We start from the raw sequence: 19,175 nt of genomic DNA on the forward strand, positions 1-19,175 counted from the left end.
CTTTTTAAAATTTATAGCTGCAGCACCTTCTGAAGTATCAAGCATATGTCCGACAACAGATAAAACCATAAATATAATCTTTTAATGCTCATAAAGAAATCCCAAAGATTTTACCGTATCTGACAGAAAATTTTTGTGCTAGCAAATCTTCTACAATGAAAATAAGGCACATTATCATTTCAAAATGACAACTGATACAGATCTAACAGAGACAGTGTAAAGGAGGGTCAACAACATGCAGAGGCTACACCCCACAGCTGATGGCAGGACATAAGACAATGATAAAATACAACTTCCACCACAAACATCTGGTCAGTGAGTGCAGCACTCAATGACAAGCTGATGGCAACACATCTCCCCACACCAGGCACAAGGCAAAGTCCGTGTCAGCGAACAGCCATCCAGCACGGACTGATGCCACACAGCAAGGTGACTCCCCAGCGCCCTGGAAGCCACCACCAAACTGGGGGAAATGTTGTATCCTACCCTTACTGCACAGGTAAGTAACAGTAAAAAGTAAGGTGATCTTTTATACATACTATACAAATTTTCCACATTTTATTCAAATAAACTATTTTGTAAACTTGTGATCTAAAGCAACGTGATCTATTCCATTCCTGAGGTCCCTGTTTGGTTAAACTGATTCTCCAACTTGAAAAAACTACTCCAGGCAAAATTTACCATTTTGTTTATTCTGCAAAGCATTAAGTCACTAATACCTAAAATTATTCTCAATTTAAAATAATCCAAAACTCATAACCCAGAATATACCAAGGTACCAGACATGATGGTCAGGGACTCAAGAGGCTGATGAACTCAAAGCATCGTGTGCTTTCCAGAAAAAGTGAGGCTTTACCTCTCCTTAACCATGTTTCAGTTGCATTTCAAATATACATAAAATTTACTTCCTTAAGTCAAAAATGAGACATAAAAAATTTGGACCCAAGTCCAGCAAAATGTTTCACTATCTTTCTGTGGAGTCCTGAGATCATCTGGGGGCCAGGCTGAGCGCTAAGTGCTTTCAGAGCTGGAGAGAGCAGGAATTTAAATATTTTTGGCAGTAAATCTTCTCAATGGAGATTTGATTCTCCATCCACTGCTGAAATATTTTATTTGCACATTAGAAAACAGCAATATGCCTTAGCTTATACAATCTCTAGAAAACAAAATAGAAAGGTACTAATTATACTATGAACTAAATATATATATATTAAGTATTTGCCATTTTACCTAACTGAAGTCCTCACTTGTAGCATTGTAATTATCTCAAAAGAAAAAGCAAGACTCAGAATTATTTCCACTTCAGGTGGAATTTCACTAAAATAGTAAAGATCAGGTAGTTTTTCACATAAGCAGCTGATCCTACAAAAGCTTACAAACATGATAACCAAGTGCAAGTAATTCTTGGGACTTAACAAGGCCATTCACAGTGCAAAGTCTGCACCAAAAGCATTGCTCATTTTATCTATGCCAGCATAGTAGAAGTGCAAAGCCCTTCCAGTGTGGGCAGTTACATCAATATTGAAGTCTGACAACAGTATCCTACATTGAGACTCAGCAAAGCAAAATAAGCCGCACAGATACAAAGCACCTTGTATGGCATGAGCAGCAGACGACTATCTGTCACAGCTTCATTAGCTTAGCCGTGTCAGTAAAAAAAAAATTTAAAAATGTAAATCACCTCAATCATTTAATCACCTTCCCAAAGCATGTGAAAATAAAATCACAACAGAAGATAATGCCCTGAAACAAACTATTTGCCTGAAAAGTTTCACCTTCAACTCAAAGGGTTTCTTCTCATTCCAGTTACTATGATCTTATTCTAGACCAGAAGTCTCCTACAACCCAGCCGTGCTCTTCACTGCACTGGGAGCACTGGGAGGGTAAGGTCCAGGCCAGCATGAGTGTTCCTGTACCATGTCTGGAATGGAGACGTGGGCGACCTGACTTCAACCTGCTTAAAAGCTTTGCACCGGCAGCACTGGAGATGACAGCAGGTAGCTAAGCGTGGTGGAGAACAGTGAGTTAGCACAGCCCTTGGGTGAAAGGTTCAGGAACTGGACCCAAGGAGATGTGCAGTGTTGCTGGTCTTCTCAAGGGAGGTTTGGCCACAGAAAGACTGGACCCCGCCAGGTATCACCTACATTTAGGACCTGGCACAGGCAGAATTCACAGCCAACCTCAGCACAATCTGTGGGAGGCAGCTGGGTATCAACTGGCTTAAACCCCTGGTGCGACAGCCAGCATGCTCTCCTGCCTGCAGCACCTCACCCCTGCACTTCAGACCCATCAGCAGGGGATTCTACAAGCCGGCAGAAGTGAATGGAGATGAAGGAACGACTGCTTTTTCCCCGAGAGTACTTTTCCATTCATCACTGCAGCCTGACAGGGAAGGAGCACAGCAGTCATGGAAGCTCTGCTCCCAGCACGGCTGGGAGAGCCATGCACAGACTTAGAATAAAATTAGATAAAAATAAATAAGCATGAAAACAGAAATCCCTTACATATGTAATTCAGGACAGTGACTCATGCAGCAGCACCGCACAAGAACTAGGTCCTGCGTTATTATTACACTTGTTATGGAGACAGGCACATGGCTGCGTACCACAGAGTCGCAGTAGCCGCATAATAGACACCTCCAGGTTAATCTGTCATCCCTGGGCAGCACCGTTACTCCTGCAGCTACACAAACCCTCGCACAGCCCCACTCCAGGCTAAGGCTCCAGCGTGCTCGCGACGGGGCATGCACAGCGGTGCTTCCCTGCCAGCCGCCCACAGCCCCCTTTCTCCCAGCCCCAGCACCCAGAGGACTGGAGTTGTTTTCCACTCCCTGTTCAGGAGCTTTAGCCTTATCAAAAGATCTGGCATGAAAACTGAGTAGCAGGTCACACATAATAGCAACATACACAAAAGCAGTGATTCTTCTATTTACAGTCAATCATATGCAATGTCTTATGACAAAACACAGAAGTGTCAAGGAGGTGGAGGTGGGTCTTGCAGGGAATTAGAGAGGAGCAGATGAAGCTGCAATGGCTTACAAGGGAATTGGGATCACTATATCACACAAGACTAAGGTTGGCAATGTCATTATAAACACAAAAATAAGCACCATGTGCCCCACTGCAGTATCCTTCCCTGTTCTATGAAGTGAACAGAAAATTGTTCCCATGTCAAAACATTCACATAAGTGAGACATTTATTAGTGCAACTGCCACGTTACGGGGAACTGACACCACTGTCTATAGCAGCAATAAACGTATAGAGCGAGCCTGACATTTAGCAGACTACTGCAGACATTTCCAGGAGTCCTTAGTATAGCAGAGACTGGTAATTTCCATAACGCTGTGTTGTTGTCATTAATTCATGTGCTAATGATCTCTTAATCTTCTTCATTTAGACTGATAATTGCTGATTAATACATTTGGGAATGGAGATCAACTTATTTAGTGTCATCTTCCAGTCTGGCCTGGGGTTCTGAAGGTTGCACCTGGGATGAACGTTCCTGTTCTGGACAGATGCATAAACCCAGAAACAGTCGTTCTGAGATTCCTTCTTTCCATCGATTACAAATAAAGCTGTGAGGCAGGGATAAGAGAAGCTGTAGAAGGCAGTGAGTAGGGCAGGCTTCCCCTTGTAAAATCTGATACGTTTTCCACTGTTCATTTGAAACAGTAGAAGGCAGAAGAGCCCTTTCCAGGAAGAAACAGGAGTATCACAAAAGCGTAACTGGATAGATATAGCTGCTGCATCTGTCATACAGCAGCAAAAGGTATATATATACACATACACATATGCAGAAATAGATGTGTACATAAGGATATATGAAATTCCTTTATAAAACAAATTCTTTAGGGCAACAGTTTTCAGTCAGTGGTCCTTGACTCCTAAAGATGAAATTGGATTACTTCTAAAGGGTCCTTAAATATATTCAAGCAAAATGTGCTTCTTACCAGTAGGCTTAAAGCAGATTAATGTCTCTGTTAAAAAACTTTTCTAGGCCTAAAATGCAAATGGCTGAAAACCCACTGTTTTAAGAAATTCCAACCATGATAAGCTCTAACCTTTTGTTAATTCCAAAGGACTCTCTATTATACTGAACTCTCTGGCAAACAGCATTTATTTCTGTTACCTTTTAACTATGGCTGTGTGCATTAATATAGACTTATTAATAATATGACCTCTGGACATTATCTTAAATAAGAACATTAGAAGTTGTTATTTTGGTTGGCTGGCTGCTTTTGCTGTTGCATTTTAATACCATTTCTTATGCTTTGCTTGAAATGGAATTTGGAGGCTATATTGTCAGTTGTGGCTGCACAAACAGCAAAATGCGGCCAAATATGGTGTGCTCTAGCTAAACATAAATCACTTCAGTATATCTTCTAGCTGTAATCTAAATTAATTCTTTGAAAAATCAATTTATGGCTGTTTTATTGTGCTTTTATGTAAACAAATACCCAGGAGCTACAAATATGAATCCTGCTAGCAGTGGAAAGTGCACACTTCTTGGAAGTAACAATGCTATTCCTCTCTTCCTGGCACAGGCAGAAATGGATTTGAAAAAAAATCTTTTAATGAATAATTACTGTTTTTCCCTTCTCAGTTAGAATTCAGCTACACAAACCTATGCGCGGTGAGAGGTCAAAAAGTCTCCACCTTGGCAGCGTGGCAAGAGTACAGGAGAGAGAGGTTGTGAGTGTAAATGGGAAAGACTCACCCAGAGCAATTTCCACTTTACTTGTAACCCCACAAGCAGCCAACCTGCCCTAGAGGAAGTCTCCTGGCCAGCTACGCACTCCTCCTCTCTTTCTCAGCTGCCCATGCCTAAGAGGCAAAGGGGTGAGAACAAGTAGCTGCGGGTAAGTTGCAGTAACATACACTGCTTATTGCTCACTAAGCTGTAATTTTTCATAAGGGCTTTAAGAAGGCACTGCTTTTAGCACTGTTCTGCTATCTTGAAAAATATTAGTTAAACATCAGCGTTTATAAATGGTATCGAGCCTTTTGTTCAAAGTTCTAGAGATGCCTTCTGGTAATGTGGACAAACTGTGCTGAAAAGGGCCTCCCCCAGGCCATGGCACTGCCATCAGCTAAATGCACGTGTACGGGTCTGCCCCACGCCCCTGCCACCAGCCAGCTCACCATGGTCAGGCACAAACCCCTGACAAACCCTCCCCAGCTGGACCTGGCTGCGGGAGCCGCCACAAGCGTGCCAGCTCTCTCTCAACACCAACCCAGGGGCTCTGAATGGGAACCCAGTGCAAAACAGGTATGGTGAGGAATTAAATCTTAATTTCTATCCTGCACTCACTCCCTGTGTAGGCGTTAACCCCACTCACTGTTTTTACACGGCTTGGGCTAATCCACTCTGCTAATATCGATTCAGTAATTGTAATTATCCAAACAGCAGAAGGGATTCTTAGCCCAGAATAAAGAAGTTCATGTAGGAGGTTACTGCAGAAAAGAAAAATTTCAGCAGTAGCTATTTGGGATTCATCCTCTTGTATAAACATGCCTTAAGGCTGAGAAAGAACAGTATTTGTTGTTTTTGAATACTACAGAAGCTTTAGCGTTTTCTCTTTGATACTTGGGAGATTTGGTTCCTTAACAACGCCAGTTTTAGAACAGACCTCAGCTATGCGCTCTTCTTCAATATATGCTACAGCCACCCGCCACCTCCCCCAGTGTTTCTATATTCTCTTATGAGGTCCTAAAAAATGTAGTAAGTTCAGTTAACATACAAAGGTTGCCAGGTCCTGGGACTCATCTTTCTCCCATTTAGTCCTTCTCTTGAGGTCCCAGCACCTAGAGTGAAGTGATACATGACATTTCAGCTTTCATAGAAAGAACAGTTACTGGTCCTAGCTCAGAAAAACAAGAAAATAATCCTAAACTCAAAATGTATTTCTATTTAGCAAATGTTTCACAATTCATATTGCATTTTATTCCTTTTTCGACTGCTGGCTCATTATTTTTGAACAATTAAGGATGAGAGTATTGCCTGTATACAGCACCTTTTCCCTTTTAAAAACTCTGAAGAACCTGCAATTCAGACTGTAAACTCCCCTGGGAGAAACCATCATCTTCCAAGGATGTACTGTGTGCTATGTATAGCTGGTACTCAGTGAAAACTGTTACTCTCTCAATTCTGCCTTCATAATTGTATTCTACTGGTACAAGAAAAGAGAACCTCTTCCTACCCAGTGCTTGTATTGCATGAAGAACAGGCACTCTTTACTGTTCTGCATAACTTAAAATCAAAGTACATTTTATTTACACTCACATGGTAAATAAAAAATATTCAGCAAAGAATTTCTCTGGCTCCTTTTCTAATGGCTGCATTTCTTGGCCTGTCCACCCCCATTACCTAAGTCCATGACGGAGCATGCTTAAAGGGTCTATGGTCAATAAAACCTGCATTCACACATGAAGTCTGTACGACATGGACGAATTTGGACAGATGTTGGATAATCTATTTGGCCCTTTTCATTTTGGTGCCTGTGATTGTTTGCCTCTTACATAAAACTGGCTATAAGGGGCTGTTTTCTGTCGAAACTCAAGAATTAAGAGATTTTCCTGCATCTAATGTCCACAATTCTAAAGAGCTCTTAAATATTAAGAAAATAAATGACTGACCATAAGCACGAATCAGACTTCTAAACAGTCACCTCTGAATAAAAATCAGTCAAAAAAAAAAAATCAAGCTAAAAAGGCAAAGTTTCCTGGCACATAAAAGGCCTGTGTAGAAATGAGATAACCGTGCCTCCACTGGCTCTCAGGAAACAATGACAAAGCTTGTGGAGGTGACAGGTAGTTAGAAGCTATTCGTTAAGACCTTTACGTGCATGTTTTGATTTTCTTTCTCCATCAGTCTCAAATTCAGGGAGGGTACAAAATCACCAACCAATCACTCCACAGTAAAGACCAGAGCAAACCATTCCCGTCAGCCATTCCCTAGAAAATAAAAGGCTGTGGCGATACAGAAAAGCAATGCAGAAAGGGGGACAAGAAATCAGCTGCCTCTCATCATTTGGCTGGACAGGATGCCCGAACTATTTCAAATTCCCATCCCATCCATAAAGACAGGATTGAAATAAAGACTTCAATGCTGACGATCAAAACTCAGAGGGGAACTGAGACACGGAAAGCTCCAGAGAAAAGAGAAATGAGATGAACAAGCTGATGAAAACTCTTGGATTCACAGATTGGCCATAATCAAGTTAAGGATTGTCTTCATTCGGTACCACCTATTGAATCACTACACCTGGCAGGCAAATTTAAAGCATCAAAACAGACTGCATATTAACCTGTGTGTTAACCACAACCCTGCTTCTTTTTTTTCTGAGTGCATATATATTGCATAGACATACAGACCCACAGCCATTTTTCCCCAGGCTTTGTTCCAACTTGCTGCCTTTCCACAACTAGTTCTTAGAAGTGCTGGTCCCACTGTGCCCCTGTGCACCCAATGCAAAGTCCACAGCCTGGTGCACACTGTGAAAGAGAAGGTGGTCCTCCCCCTCTTTGAAGAATTCTCCTCGGATCAGGGAACTCCTCACTGAAGGATTGCACTGGGCCAGTAGCACCTGGACATCTATCTCCCTGTAGTCCTTGCAGACCTCTTTGAGCGTGCGTATTCCTGCTGTGTCCAGAAACTGAACTGCACAACAGTCAATCACTATTGTGTGAAACCCTAGAGGTTCAGGGACAAAATCCATGGAGATGCTGGTCTGGTTGCCACCAGAATCCACCTCTTTCTCTCTAAGCATTCTTTTTTCTGCCTTTTTCTTTGCTGCCTTCACCCAGACTGGGTTGACCCCTGTTTGCTTGTACAGGGTAGATTTAAAGCACTCTTTGTTGATGTAGTAGAGGGGTGCTTCAAAACGGAACACCACGATTCCTGGCTTGGTCTGCAAGTTCTTGTAAGCAGACAAAGATTCATACGTCTCAGACTCTGCCACCCAGCCAAGCAGCGGTGCCTCTGGTCTCTGAGTTCGGAAAATGACGCAGAGCATAGAGAAGCAAACACCAACCAAAAGACCAATCTCAGTACTGATGAGTGCTGAGGCTGCCATAGTAACTAGCCAGATCACTGTGTCCACTCGGCTCAAATGCCACATTTTTGGCAGGTCCTTGAACTTCCGCAGGGCCCCTCTGAGGTTTACAATGGTTATGACAGCAAGGACACATTTCTGAAGGGAATAAAATAAAGGTGCAATCACAAGGAGGACTAATAGGATTACCAAACTAGTCACCATGCCAGACATCTGTGTCCTACAGCCTGTGGACTCTTTGACAAGAGTCTTGGCAAGAGCTGCACTTGTTGTGAAGCAGTGGAAGAAAGAGGGAATGATGTTGCAGAAGCCAATGGCATACATTTCCTGGTTGGCCTTCACAGAGTAACCATGCTTTTTGGCGAACATCTCTGAAAGGGACACAGTGATGGCAAAGCCAATAATAGCTATGGGGATAGCATCCAAAGCCACATTAGGAATCAGGTTCCAGTCTGGAGGGCGGGGTGGCAGAAAACCAGTTGGGATGTGTTCAGCAACACTTGAGCCGTAAGTCTCTCTCAGCTTCCCAAAGTGAGATGCCAGAGTAGCTGCCACAATCACGACTAGTTCAACTGGTATTGGAGCCTTGAGCCTGGACTTAAAATGTTCATTAAGCTCTTTGGTTGGGATAAGTACAAGAAAGCACAAGAAGCTGGTGATGAGATCACAGATGTTGGTCTTGTGTATGTTTCTGAAGATGTTTATCCACGTGGCTATGAGGGAGCCGATGCCACTGCTCCGTGGAATGTCGAGGCCCAGGAGATACTTGGCTTGTGACGTTAGGATGGTGAAGGACGCACCCGTGACAAATCCACTCAGCAACGAATCAGAGAGGTACACTGAGACAAAGCCCACTTGAAAGAAACCCATGGCTACCTGGAAGGAATCAACAACACACAACAGATTAGGATGCAAATTTTGCAGATGTCATCACTGCGGGGCTCTGGAGGAAGGTGGGATAAAAACACCCACTGTGCACAGTCCTGGAGGACAAGGCATGGTCTGAGCATGGAAAAAAAGAGTCTCCAGTATTCAGCAGCTCCTGGTGCACCGCACTTAAAAAAAATGCATTTCTAACACAGAGCAGGCTTTTTGGGGGGGTCTCTGTACTCTGAACCTGTTACTGTTCGCTCAATCGTTCAGTTGTAAATTCTAGTTACCCAAGTGGGCAAAAAAGAAAGCCTGGGGAAAAAAGCACTTGAAATACTGGCTACTACTGCCGTTTCTCTCCCAAGTTCTTACAATCTCTGTGAACTTTGCAGGGATCAAAATTTTTCCAATCCAAATTGTCTTTGTCTATCTTACACTGGAGCTCACAACCTGCAATAAAAATACAGCTTATGGCCTAACAGCTCTACTTGGCACTGTATAAAGTTTGGTGCATCTGACTCAGAAAGTATATCAGCTGCAAAGTCTTGTGATGCAGATTATACAAACAGAGATAAATTTTTGAAGTGTTTTGTCATTCATTTTTAGTAAAGCTAGTTGAATGGACAAATCCTTGGTGCTCTCTCATGGGAATGACTGGTTTTATGGACACCTACTCCACTACATATGTGTCTTCACACCTGGTAGATGTCCCTTCCTCCCCATCAACCCTCATGCCAAATGGAGCATGGACCTTCTCACAGCAGTTTGCTAGAATCCTTTAAATTCTCTGCGCTGGCCAACAGGTATGTCTACACTGTTACCTGAAGACTGCAGGCCAGAACTTACAGGTATTCAACTTTAAATAGTGTCGATTTGATGTATCCTATTAGGTTGTAAGGCAAAATAACCTGGGATCAAGGCTAGAAAATTCACAAAAACCACGAAGCATTACTGAAGAAAAGGCAGGTTTGAGACCTGGACTGACTGGACATCAGCTCAGAGCCCAGCTCTAAAAAAGGCTCCCTCACAGCCTTGGAAATTAAGTTAATTCAAGGTTTTTCTAACTGTAAAGCATTAGCAATAATTGTCTTACCTAGTTACACTGTAGGCAACTGGTGTGAGCAGGCCTGCTTTCTGTCATTTGGTTGGAAAGTTTCTGATACAAAGAATATGTGATGCTGTTGGAGCTTCCAATAAAAATGTATTTGAGGGTGTGAAGACCTATTGGGTAGCAGGCAGAGACACAGCAAGCAGAATATGCCTAACATTCAGAGGCACTTAATCTGACTTCTTCATATAAAGAAATTTAATTGTACTTGTACTTGCAAAGCATATTAAGCACAATTCAAAATTCCAAAACTGAATCCATCCTACAGTGATAAAACACAAAATCCAGTGTACCTCAGGAGTCCCAGAATACTTCTGAAATTACTTAACACTAATTTGCAGTACAAGAAAAAGTCCCAGGCTGTGTATCACTCGTATGTTTCCTTTTCTACTCCTGTACAGTTTGATTAGCTATCATCCTGGAAGTCACTGCAAGAATAAATTAATGTGAACTTACAAACAGAAATACCACAGCTCTGAAGTACTGTTAAAACTAAATCCATTCTGGTTAATGCATGACATTCTAAAAACAAAGGTATCTGCTTTAATTTCAGCATGCAGTGAGTTCTAGGAAGTAAGTAGAGAGTAAAATATTGTTGAGTAATATATTTTAATATGGTAATAATTAGAAGACTTATTTCAAATATATTTTACAATCTCAGTATTACCCTTTTCATACAGTGGCATCGTTTTGGCTTTGAATGCACAAACAGCGAAGTTTTACAAGCACAGTGACAAATAAAAAGAAACTGGAGATACTTTTACTGTCCAGATTACTTTTTGATAAAAGAAAAGGCAAATGACTGAAGCCTGGAATTAAAAGTTGACACACCACATTTTTTCCAATGAGACAGAGGCCTAAGCTACAAGCCAGGGGAAAAAAAAAACAAAACAAAACAAAAGCTTCAGGCCACAGCGAGGAAGGTGGTGAGCAGATCGTGTGAGAGCAGCAGGTGGCTATGTGCTGGTTCTTACAGTCCCCAACACAGTAGCAATGCAAGCACAAAATGCTATTAAAAAAAGGAGAGGACAAAGACGAGTTTATGGCAGCACTGTAACTGGAGACTTCCAGTCTTCCCTGTGTCCGCTCCCCTGGGATGCAGACTGAGGACACATGCAAGCCCAACAGGCTGTTCATGTGGACAATCACCTAAAGGAGAATTAAAACCATTTCCACATAATACCTGTTTGTCCACCTCCTCTTACCTGGTAAACTCCAGCTATGAAGGTCATGGTGGCTCCCACTGTAATTGCATAGCAGCTTTTATCACAGAGCAGCTGTTGTGACGTCTGATTCGCAGGCAAAACGGTGGTGTTCACATACGCTGTTGTACCTGCGAGGACACTGAGTGCAGCTGGCTCTAAGTCATAGCCAGCCCTCTGTATTTCTCGATCCACCACTTGTCCCACCATCAGGCAAATCACACCGAAGATGCCAACTGAGATGTGGCGGGAGGTTCCAAATATGAAATAAATAATGCTAGCAAAAAAAGATGTATAAAGGCCATAAATAGGCTCCTGTCCAGCCAAGAGAGAATAGGCAATTGACTGTGGGACTAGTAAGACCCCCACAATCACACCAGACATTATGTCTCCCAGTAGGTACTCTCTTAGCTTGTATTTAGGAAGCCACTGCAAGACGGGAAAGAAACCAAAAACACAGTCTTTAACTCTGGCTGGAGTGCAGCTGCAAGTTTTCTTTGCTTGCTTAACTACCAGAGCCTTCATGCTCCTCTTCTTCTCTTGGGGTTCCAAGAACATTCTGTGATGGAAACTGCGTTTAGTATCGTCTCCTTCTGGCATTTCAGTCACTGAACAGATGTTCTTGAATTCTGCCATTGCCGCCATCTCAATGACTCCCTAAAAACATGAAGAAGGACCATATGCATTAAACCATAAATGCATGCGCTACGTGAGACCTTTTAATAGAGTAAGTATTTATGAAAAGCAAGAGCTAAAAGTTAGTTCAGCTCAGAGAAAGCAAATTCCAAGCAAAGCTGTAAAGAGCCTGCCTGTTAAGCAAATAATCACCTTCCCTAGGAGGGAAGCTGGTATCCTGTAGAATAAACCTGTTGCTGGCCATGTTGTGAAATGGAAAAGAATGCAGCAGCACTGTCCCTCTGGGAGGCTTCCTTGATAAAATCACTGTCTGCAGCCTGTTCCAACATGCAAAGATAGACACAGGGTTTATTGTAGTCCAATCGTCACTTCAGTTGCTGAGAATTAACTACAGTTCGTATATTTCTAGGATTGTACATCTTGGTCTAAATCCCATTTATGTATACATATATTTTTTTTTAATGCAGTGATTACACCTGCCAAATATTGTAAAGATTTGTTACCTATGAAGAGGCAGTCTTTACACAGTGGCTTTATTTCAATGACACACTGCAAAGAATGCTCTTCACACTTTTTAAAAGCTGGTTTTCAAGTAAATTACGTCTGACCAAAACAATACACACAAGTGGAAAACATATTAATGGGCACAATGTAAGTGGAACACTTCTACTAGAATGTATGCTCTAGTACAATCTGCCTACAGACAGCAGAACAAGGTGATTACATCAAAGCACGTTTAATATTGGAAATTTATTGTCTGAATGTGAAAGAGCAAAGTCTTGATGAGACAGGCCCTAATGAAACTTGGTATCAATGGTGATTGCCAGCATTCATACAGCACTCCTGGTTTCCAGAAAACATCCCAAATCCTTCAGAAAACTCTTTCAGCCACAGTACCTGCTACCACTAGTATGTTGAAGTTGATACGTTTCAGCCAGAAACCAAATCATCTGCCGCTACAGTGGAGTCAAGGCCAGAGGCAGCAGCAGAACCCTGAAAAGTCTTAACTCCCAGGCTTCCCTTTCCAACACTGCCTCACAGTCCTGGAGTGCCAATAACAACATATATCCCTTATATGCTAATTACACCTTCTCTGTGCAGTGCGAACACCAACCAAACTAATGTTCCATGCAATGTTTACCACTGAATTAATTACCAAATTGGTATTTGAGCTAGCAGCGCTGAGGATGCCACTGAAGAGTCTGTCTCAAAATTTGTTCGTTTAATCATCATCTCACAAGTAGCTATAAAACATTCACTGCTACTATCACTTCAGTGTGAGTCACCCAAAAACAGGGGATGGGAGAAGTGAAAGAAGTGAGTTTAAGTGTGGTGCTTAAACTACCTGCTTCTCCTGCCAGTAGCCCGTTACGAGGCACTGATCCCACAGCTACACAGAGGAAATGCCTTCTCTTACACCTCGGTCTAGCTGGCTGGAGCATACCATTTCCATTCTTCCATTCCAGGTCGATGCTGTCAGAGGTATCCAAAGCGCTGTGCATCAGCCCTGTGTAATGGTTTACACACAGTCGTACCTCCACCAGTCTGCTAGCTCAGACAGAGATGAACTACCTTTGTTCTTCTGGCTAGAAAGACAGTATGAACCCAAGTACCTACTGTCTTAAAGCAGCCTAAGCAAACGATCATAACCACACCAAAGGAAAGCACAGGAGAGCAGAAGCAGCTACAGTGCTTAGCATTTAACTGGCTTCTATTTCCATACAAAAATACTCAGAGACTTCTAGGACAGCCTTCCAATTAGAAAGCTTTAATTAGAATTAGAAATGCCCAAATAATCCTATTGTTCCACCCTACACCGTAGCATACCTCTCCCTAGAGCTACCAGGCTGCAGCATGCAGAGGGCTATCTAAAGTCAACACGCAGGACAGATGACAGAAGCTAGCCAACAGAAAATACCAGAGGCAGAGGCTCACATCTTATCTTCTGCTCCATGTTGGGACACCCAAAAGGTGTTTTCATTCACTACAGACCCAGAGACAGTGAGCATCTCTTTTGGTGGGTAAGCTCCTGCACCTTTCAAATAACCAAACCCAGCGCACTCTGCTAGCCTGCCACAGGACTGCTACTGAAAGGGAGCTGTGCTTCAAACAGAGAGCTCCCTGGCTCCAAAACTGATGAGCACGGCATCAGCAGCAATGGATTTCCTGCATAAGATCAGGGCTGTATGCCTTTCTGTTACGACACCATGATCTATAGAACTCGTGCTCTGTTACACACTGGAGCAGACTGAGCAGCATTGCCAGGTCTCGTGCTCTGTGTGAGATACTTTATTAATACCCACCTACACACCTACCAGATTATTTCTAGCAATGTATCAAGGCTTTTCTCCAGCTCCTGCCCTGTTCCATATTCCTATACTTCTAACTCTATGCTTAATTCCTCCAAATCGCACATGAGGTCTGCAGGGCAGTCTGCAAACCAGAAAGAAGAAAACAGCGGTAAGATCGTGCCACTTTGTGGCTCCTATTCTGAGCATAGGCAGAGGAGCTGCCTAGGGAAAGTCTGACTCCAAAAAAAGAAAAATGAAGCTTTAATGCACTGCTGGGTTAGGTGAGACCTAAGGGAAAAATTCCACAGTTTGAACTCAAGTCCTGTTTCTCCTATCTATGTCCTTCTTTTCGTCCTGGTCCTTGTGAGAGCTCTGGATCCAAAGAGGTCTACCCAGAACTCTTAATACATATACGTTTTTAACACTTAATTTTCAAATTTATTTGTCTCTATATTTGTTCTTGTTAGACAAGTCAATCACCTAGTACAACAGAAGGTAAGAGAAAAGAGCTTCAGTTTTGTCTGCTTGCCTTCTTGATTATTCCAAACTTCTATCTTACAGCTTCCTAGCCATACAGAATTACTGTATCATATACCTATATACACCTTATAATGACGATCTTCCCTTGGCTAATGCCTTCTAATTCAGTAATCTTTGATGTGTTTTAGAATAATTAGTCTCAGAAGAGCCATATGAAGAATTAGGATCTTTACCATGAGAAAACGTGCACTGCAAGAAGTGACACTCAAAATCGCAGTGATCACGCTAGGAGAAGAACCCATCCCTACCTTCCAGATATCTAATCTCTCCCACCTGTACAGTATTGCAAAGTCCACTCAGGGATTATTTATAGCACCTACAAAAAAAAACACAACAAAAGAGCAGACATGCACAACGAGAATGAAGTGAATATAGCATACAAAAGCATATGTCTGCAGTACTCAGGATAAGCACATTCTATAGTTGTATTTGCTCAAGCAGTTTTAATTCATTTCACAAGCACATTTACAAACCAAAAAACTTTTCAGCCAAAAATCAGCAAATCAATATTGTAAAAGCTGAGGGGGAAAGCTACCCCAGACTACTTTAATGTGTCGCAAATTCCTTGAGTTAGTTTGTTTTCTGAGCTTTTAGCAAAAATATCAGTAATGATTCCCCTCTCCCTCATCCAGGACTCGCAGACAGCTCACTCAAAACTGGGAGTTTTTCTTAATGTGTCAGGGAACTCCAACAGATAACCCACATAGTCCGGTTTAGTTCTGCGCAGTGCCGTAAAATGTGCGTATTAGAGTATACCCCTGTTTTTTCAGTCGTGTCTAGACAGTATTGAAACGTTCTAAGTAAAAATCTTTTTGGCTACCAAACTCTTGAGCATATACTGGGTCTTTGTGTTGACCTGCATGACAGCTTTCTCTATGTGGCATGAAAAGAGCTTTTCATCCCACAGTCACTGCCTCTCACCATGTCAGGACACTAGGAAATGGCACAATTTCCAACACCCATTTCACCCTTTTCTGTCTGAAAGCATTGCTCTGTATTATTTTTGTAACCGTTTAGCCCAGGCTTGCCTAGCAAAACTGGATTTTGTTCTTAAAAAAAAAAAAAAAAAAACCACACACCACCCTTTGGTTCAGTATACTGAAGGATATTTGGTATATTTAACTTGGAAAAGGAGCTACTCATTTTTTATTTTGAAAGCTGCTATTTAGGTACAACTGATTTGTATGCCTAAAATTCACTTTTATTCGTTCCTTTTGGCCGGAGCAGGATCACAAGGGAGTGTCTGCTTGCTGCAAAGCTTTACTTAAGATACAAATAAGAAGACTACAACACAGCACTGAGGAAATGTCCAGTATCTCTCTGTTATCAAGTGACTGCCATAAAATAAAGATATGGAGAGCACTGCATTCTAATGACTTTTACAGACTATTCTGGATCCCATCCGGGCCTTTCTTACTGACCACACGACACGGCAGAGGTGAGCTAGCGTCTGTCTGTCAGGAACCACCACCTGCAGCAGGGGGCTTGCTGGCTCGGAGTTCATGTCTCCGTTGCAGATGCCAGCCACCTTGACGGTGAGAGAAGAACGGATTGCGAAGCTCACTCACCTGATGAAGGAATGTATTGCAAGCTTAAACTTCCGAGGTGAGCACATGAGAGCAGAAACTAAAGCAAGTGTGTTCTTTCCACAATGCCAATCTCAGTGTTCCAGATTATTTTTCAAAGTTTCACGTGCACGAGTCGTCACTGTATGTTATCACTACCCACCCTCACGTACCCACTTGCTAGACATGAGAAGCTGCATGCACTTTAAACCTAATGCATAAACACATCATCTAAAGAGATACGAACAATTTTTGAAGAAATGTAAAGAAGCAGCAGGGGAATCAGAAAACCATGTTCCACATGAACTGAACTGGATCTGAGCTACCACCTCCGGGTCCTCGGAAAATCTCATCCTAGGAGTATAAAAGGAAAGCATACCCCACTTTGATAACAAGTCTTTGTCCTTACTCTTGTTGGACAACACCCTTTCAAAATAATCTCATAACTGTTGTGGAGCAACAAGGAAATTCAGTCTTGCCACGATAACACAAAGACAGGCACTGGAACCGCACTGTATGTACTTCGGAAGAAAATTCAGATTTTTTACAAAATCCTTAATTAAAACAATTCAATCCTTAATTAATTAAAACATTCAAGGTGCAAACATTTATTTCGACGAGAGACTTAAAATCAGATGAATGCCGAAGCGCCGTAAGAGGCCACACCACATTCACCACGCTTAAGCAACACCTTTGGGAACAAAGCGACCTTACTGCCGGCACGATCGTCACCAGCCAGTCACCCAGGCGGGAAAACCTGCAAAGCCGGACACTAGAACCTTGTTCGCGTGAAATATTCCATCTCCCGTTTCAGATGTCAGCTGTCCCGAGCGGCACGGCCGCAGACCCCCGGGGGAAGGGCCGGGGCGGCCCCCCGGCAGCCAGTCCCCCCCGGGGCCGGCGGCGGACGGTCGAAAGGCAGGGTGCACCGGCTGGGACGGCTGCGCTGCCCTGTCTGAAGCGGATCCCGCTTGGAGAGAGCCGGCTGCGGCCTCCCGCTGCGCTCCGGCCGTTCCCATCCGAACCGGGTGTGTCACAGCGCAGTCCCGTCAGCAAGCCATTCCTAAGGGCGGCCTTTCCCCCTCACCGTTAGCCGGCGAAGGGGACCTGTGGCGGCGGGGACGGGGGACAACCGCTGCCCCCGCCGCGCCCCCTCAGGCCGGGGCCGCGCTCGGGCTGCCCGCGCTCCGCCGAGCGGCCTGCGGCAGCGCCCGCCCCCACAGGCAGCCACGCTCGGGGCTGGCAGCGGGTGAGGGGCTGCCTGAAAGACCGTTTTGTGGGGGTTTTTATTGTTATTATTAAAATCTGCAAGAAGAGCGTCCACGTGGAGGAAACCCACGCACTTTGTATACTCCTGAAATTGTGGATTCTGGCTGAGAGCTTGCGTATCACTTGGGAAGCCACCCGACACCTCGGCTCCCCGCACAGGGAAGGGGAAGTTGTGACGCCCGTAACACAGCGCTGCGCTCCGTCCCCTCCATCCCCACACGGTGCCTCCGGGGCCGGCCCCCGCGCCGGGCAGACACCCCCGCCCCGGCAGCGAGCACTCTGCCGCCCGCCTTTCGTTTTCTAGTCTCTTCCTATTCCGAGGCACCGTCTGCCGCGCCGCCCCCCCGCCCCCACCAGCGGGACCCCGCCGCAGGGAGCCGGGCCGGGCCCACAGCCAGACCCCTCCAGCGCTGACGGCGTGCCCGCCCGCCTCGCCTCGCCGCGCCACGCAGGCGCCCACTCACCGCGGGGCCGCCGGCGGCTCCGGACACACCTCGGGCGGGAGCGACCGACCGGCTATAGCGGCGCCCGGCGGCTCGGCAGCCCTACGCCTCCCCGCCGAGGGGCCGGGAGCGGCGGGCGGGGGAGGGCAGAGCCGCCCCCGCCGCGCCCCCCCGTCGCCGCCCGCGGAGGGCCGGGCCCGGCCGGGCAGGGCCGCCCCCGCTTATCGCCTGGTGCCGGGCGGGCGCTGAAGGGTGGGCGGGCTGTGGGGGCCGGGGTGGTGCCTCGCTGCTCCGGGCCCTCACCTCAGGAAAACAGCCACCCTGAGGAGCCACGAGCGGCTGGAGCTCTAACGGGGAGTCCACGCGTCAGTTCAGTCGTACTGACGCTTTTGTATTAAAAGGTTATTTCTGTGTTGGTAACCTGAGGTAAAGTGACCTTAAACTCCCCATGGCTGTCACGGATGGGAACCCGTAACAGTTTTGACGGCGAAATTGCCCTCGTTTTGCTTTGGGGTGCCACTAGTATCTGTGAAAAATAGCCTTTTAAAATCCCTCAGTGGTGTTTGCTCTGGTGTCCAGATCTGTCTGGGAGTACTTCCAGCTGGGAAGGACAGGAGATCTTTGACAATATTGGTATTAAAAATACCAGGGTTTTGTTCATTGCTCTTATCTCTGGGCTGGAGGTTCAAGGTTGGAGGGGCTGTACCTGGCCTCCTCTGCCTCGCCTTCACCATTTGTGCGAAAAGCAGACATTGTCTGAAACCGAACATTGCCTAATATTTGCATTTCAGGTGGAACCTTGAGCTGCTGAAAAGCCCATCAATACATGGTTGGAGAAAGCGAGGCCAGCTTCCAGCCTGCAGAATCCATGCTCGTGTTTTTTCGTGTTAGGCAAATGCTATAAATCTTGCTGTAGAAATAGAGAATATTTCCAGTAGCAAACACTGACCCTCTCCACAAGGGTTTAACTAGATGCCATCATAACTAGCAAGCTGCTAAGGAAATAAAAGAGCACCCTCCCTTCCCCTGGCTACCCACCATCAAAAGCATCAGTGGATCTGACTTCACAGTCCTCTTAGGGACTTCCACAGGAGTTTTCGCTGAGTTTGATGTATATGGTGACTCAGAGACTACAAGAGCAAATTCTTGTGAGGAGTGACATCTTGACAAAAACCTTAACAGAAGCCTTTTGTGTGG

At 44.6% G+C, this 19,175-nt stretch overlaps 1 protein-coding gene across 3 annotated transcripts; it reads right to left on the reverse strand.

Moving 5' to 3' along the window:
• Positions 1-60: 60 nt before the first annotated feature.
• Positions 61-18,149, reverse strand: SLC26A2 (solute carrier family 26 member 2). 3 transcript variants are annotated; one of them, XR_008748309.1, is made up of 4 exons: positions 18,000-18,149; positions 11,238-11,891; positions 7,375-8,930; positions 61-5,805 (listed from the first exon to the last, which is right to left on the reverse strand). XR_008748309.1 is itself a non-coding variant. In XM_055811481.1 (4 exons), exons 3-4 carry the CDS (start codon positions 11,877-11,879, stop codon positions 7,425-7,427), a joined length of 2,148 nt encoding a protein of 715 aa, XP_055667456.1. In that variant the 5' UTR covers positions 11,880-11,891; positions 12,063-12,187; positions 18,000-18,135; the 3' UTR covers positions 61-7,424. The 3 variants fall into 3 exon arrangements, 2 of the variants coding, with proteins under 2 accessions (XP_055667456.1, XP_055667455.1); XM_055811481.1 differs by adding an exon at positions 12,063-12,187 and having other exon boundaries at positions 61-8,930; positions 18,000-18,135; XM_055811480.1 differs by having other exon boundaries at positions 61-8,930.
• Between the last annotated feature and the right edge of the window lie 1,026 nt (positions 18,150-19,175).

The sequence above is a fragment of the Falco peregrinus genome, chromosome 8, assembly GCF_023634155.1.
Source record: "Falco peregrinus isolate bFalPer1 chromosome 8, bFalPer1.pri, whole genome shotgun sequence".
NCBI classification, from domain to species: Eukaryota; Metazoa; Chordata; class Aves; order Falconiformes; family Falconidae; genus Falco; species Falco peregrinus.

Excerpts from the sequence above, each read along its gene's own strand:
- SLC26A2 (XM_055811480.1), bottom strand. The coding sequence starts at position 11,879 with ATGGCGGCAATGGCAGAATTCAAGAACATCTGTTCAGTGACTGAAATG. Across the intron at positions 8,931-11,237 it reads TCATAGCTGGAGTTTACCAG|GTAGCCATGGGTTTCTTTCA; the intron begins GTAAGAGGAGGT and ends GATTCCTTCCAG.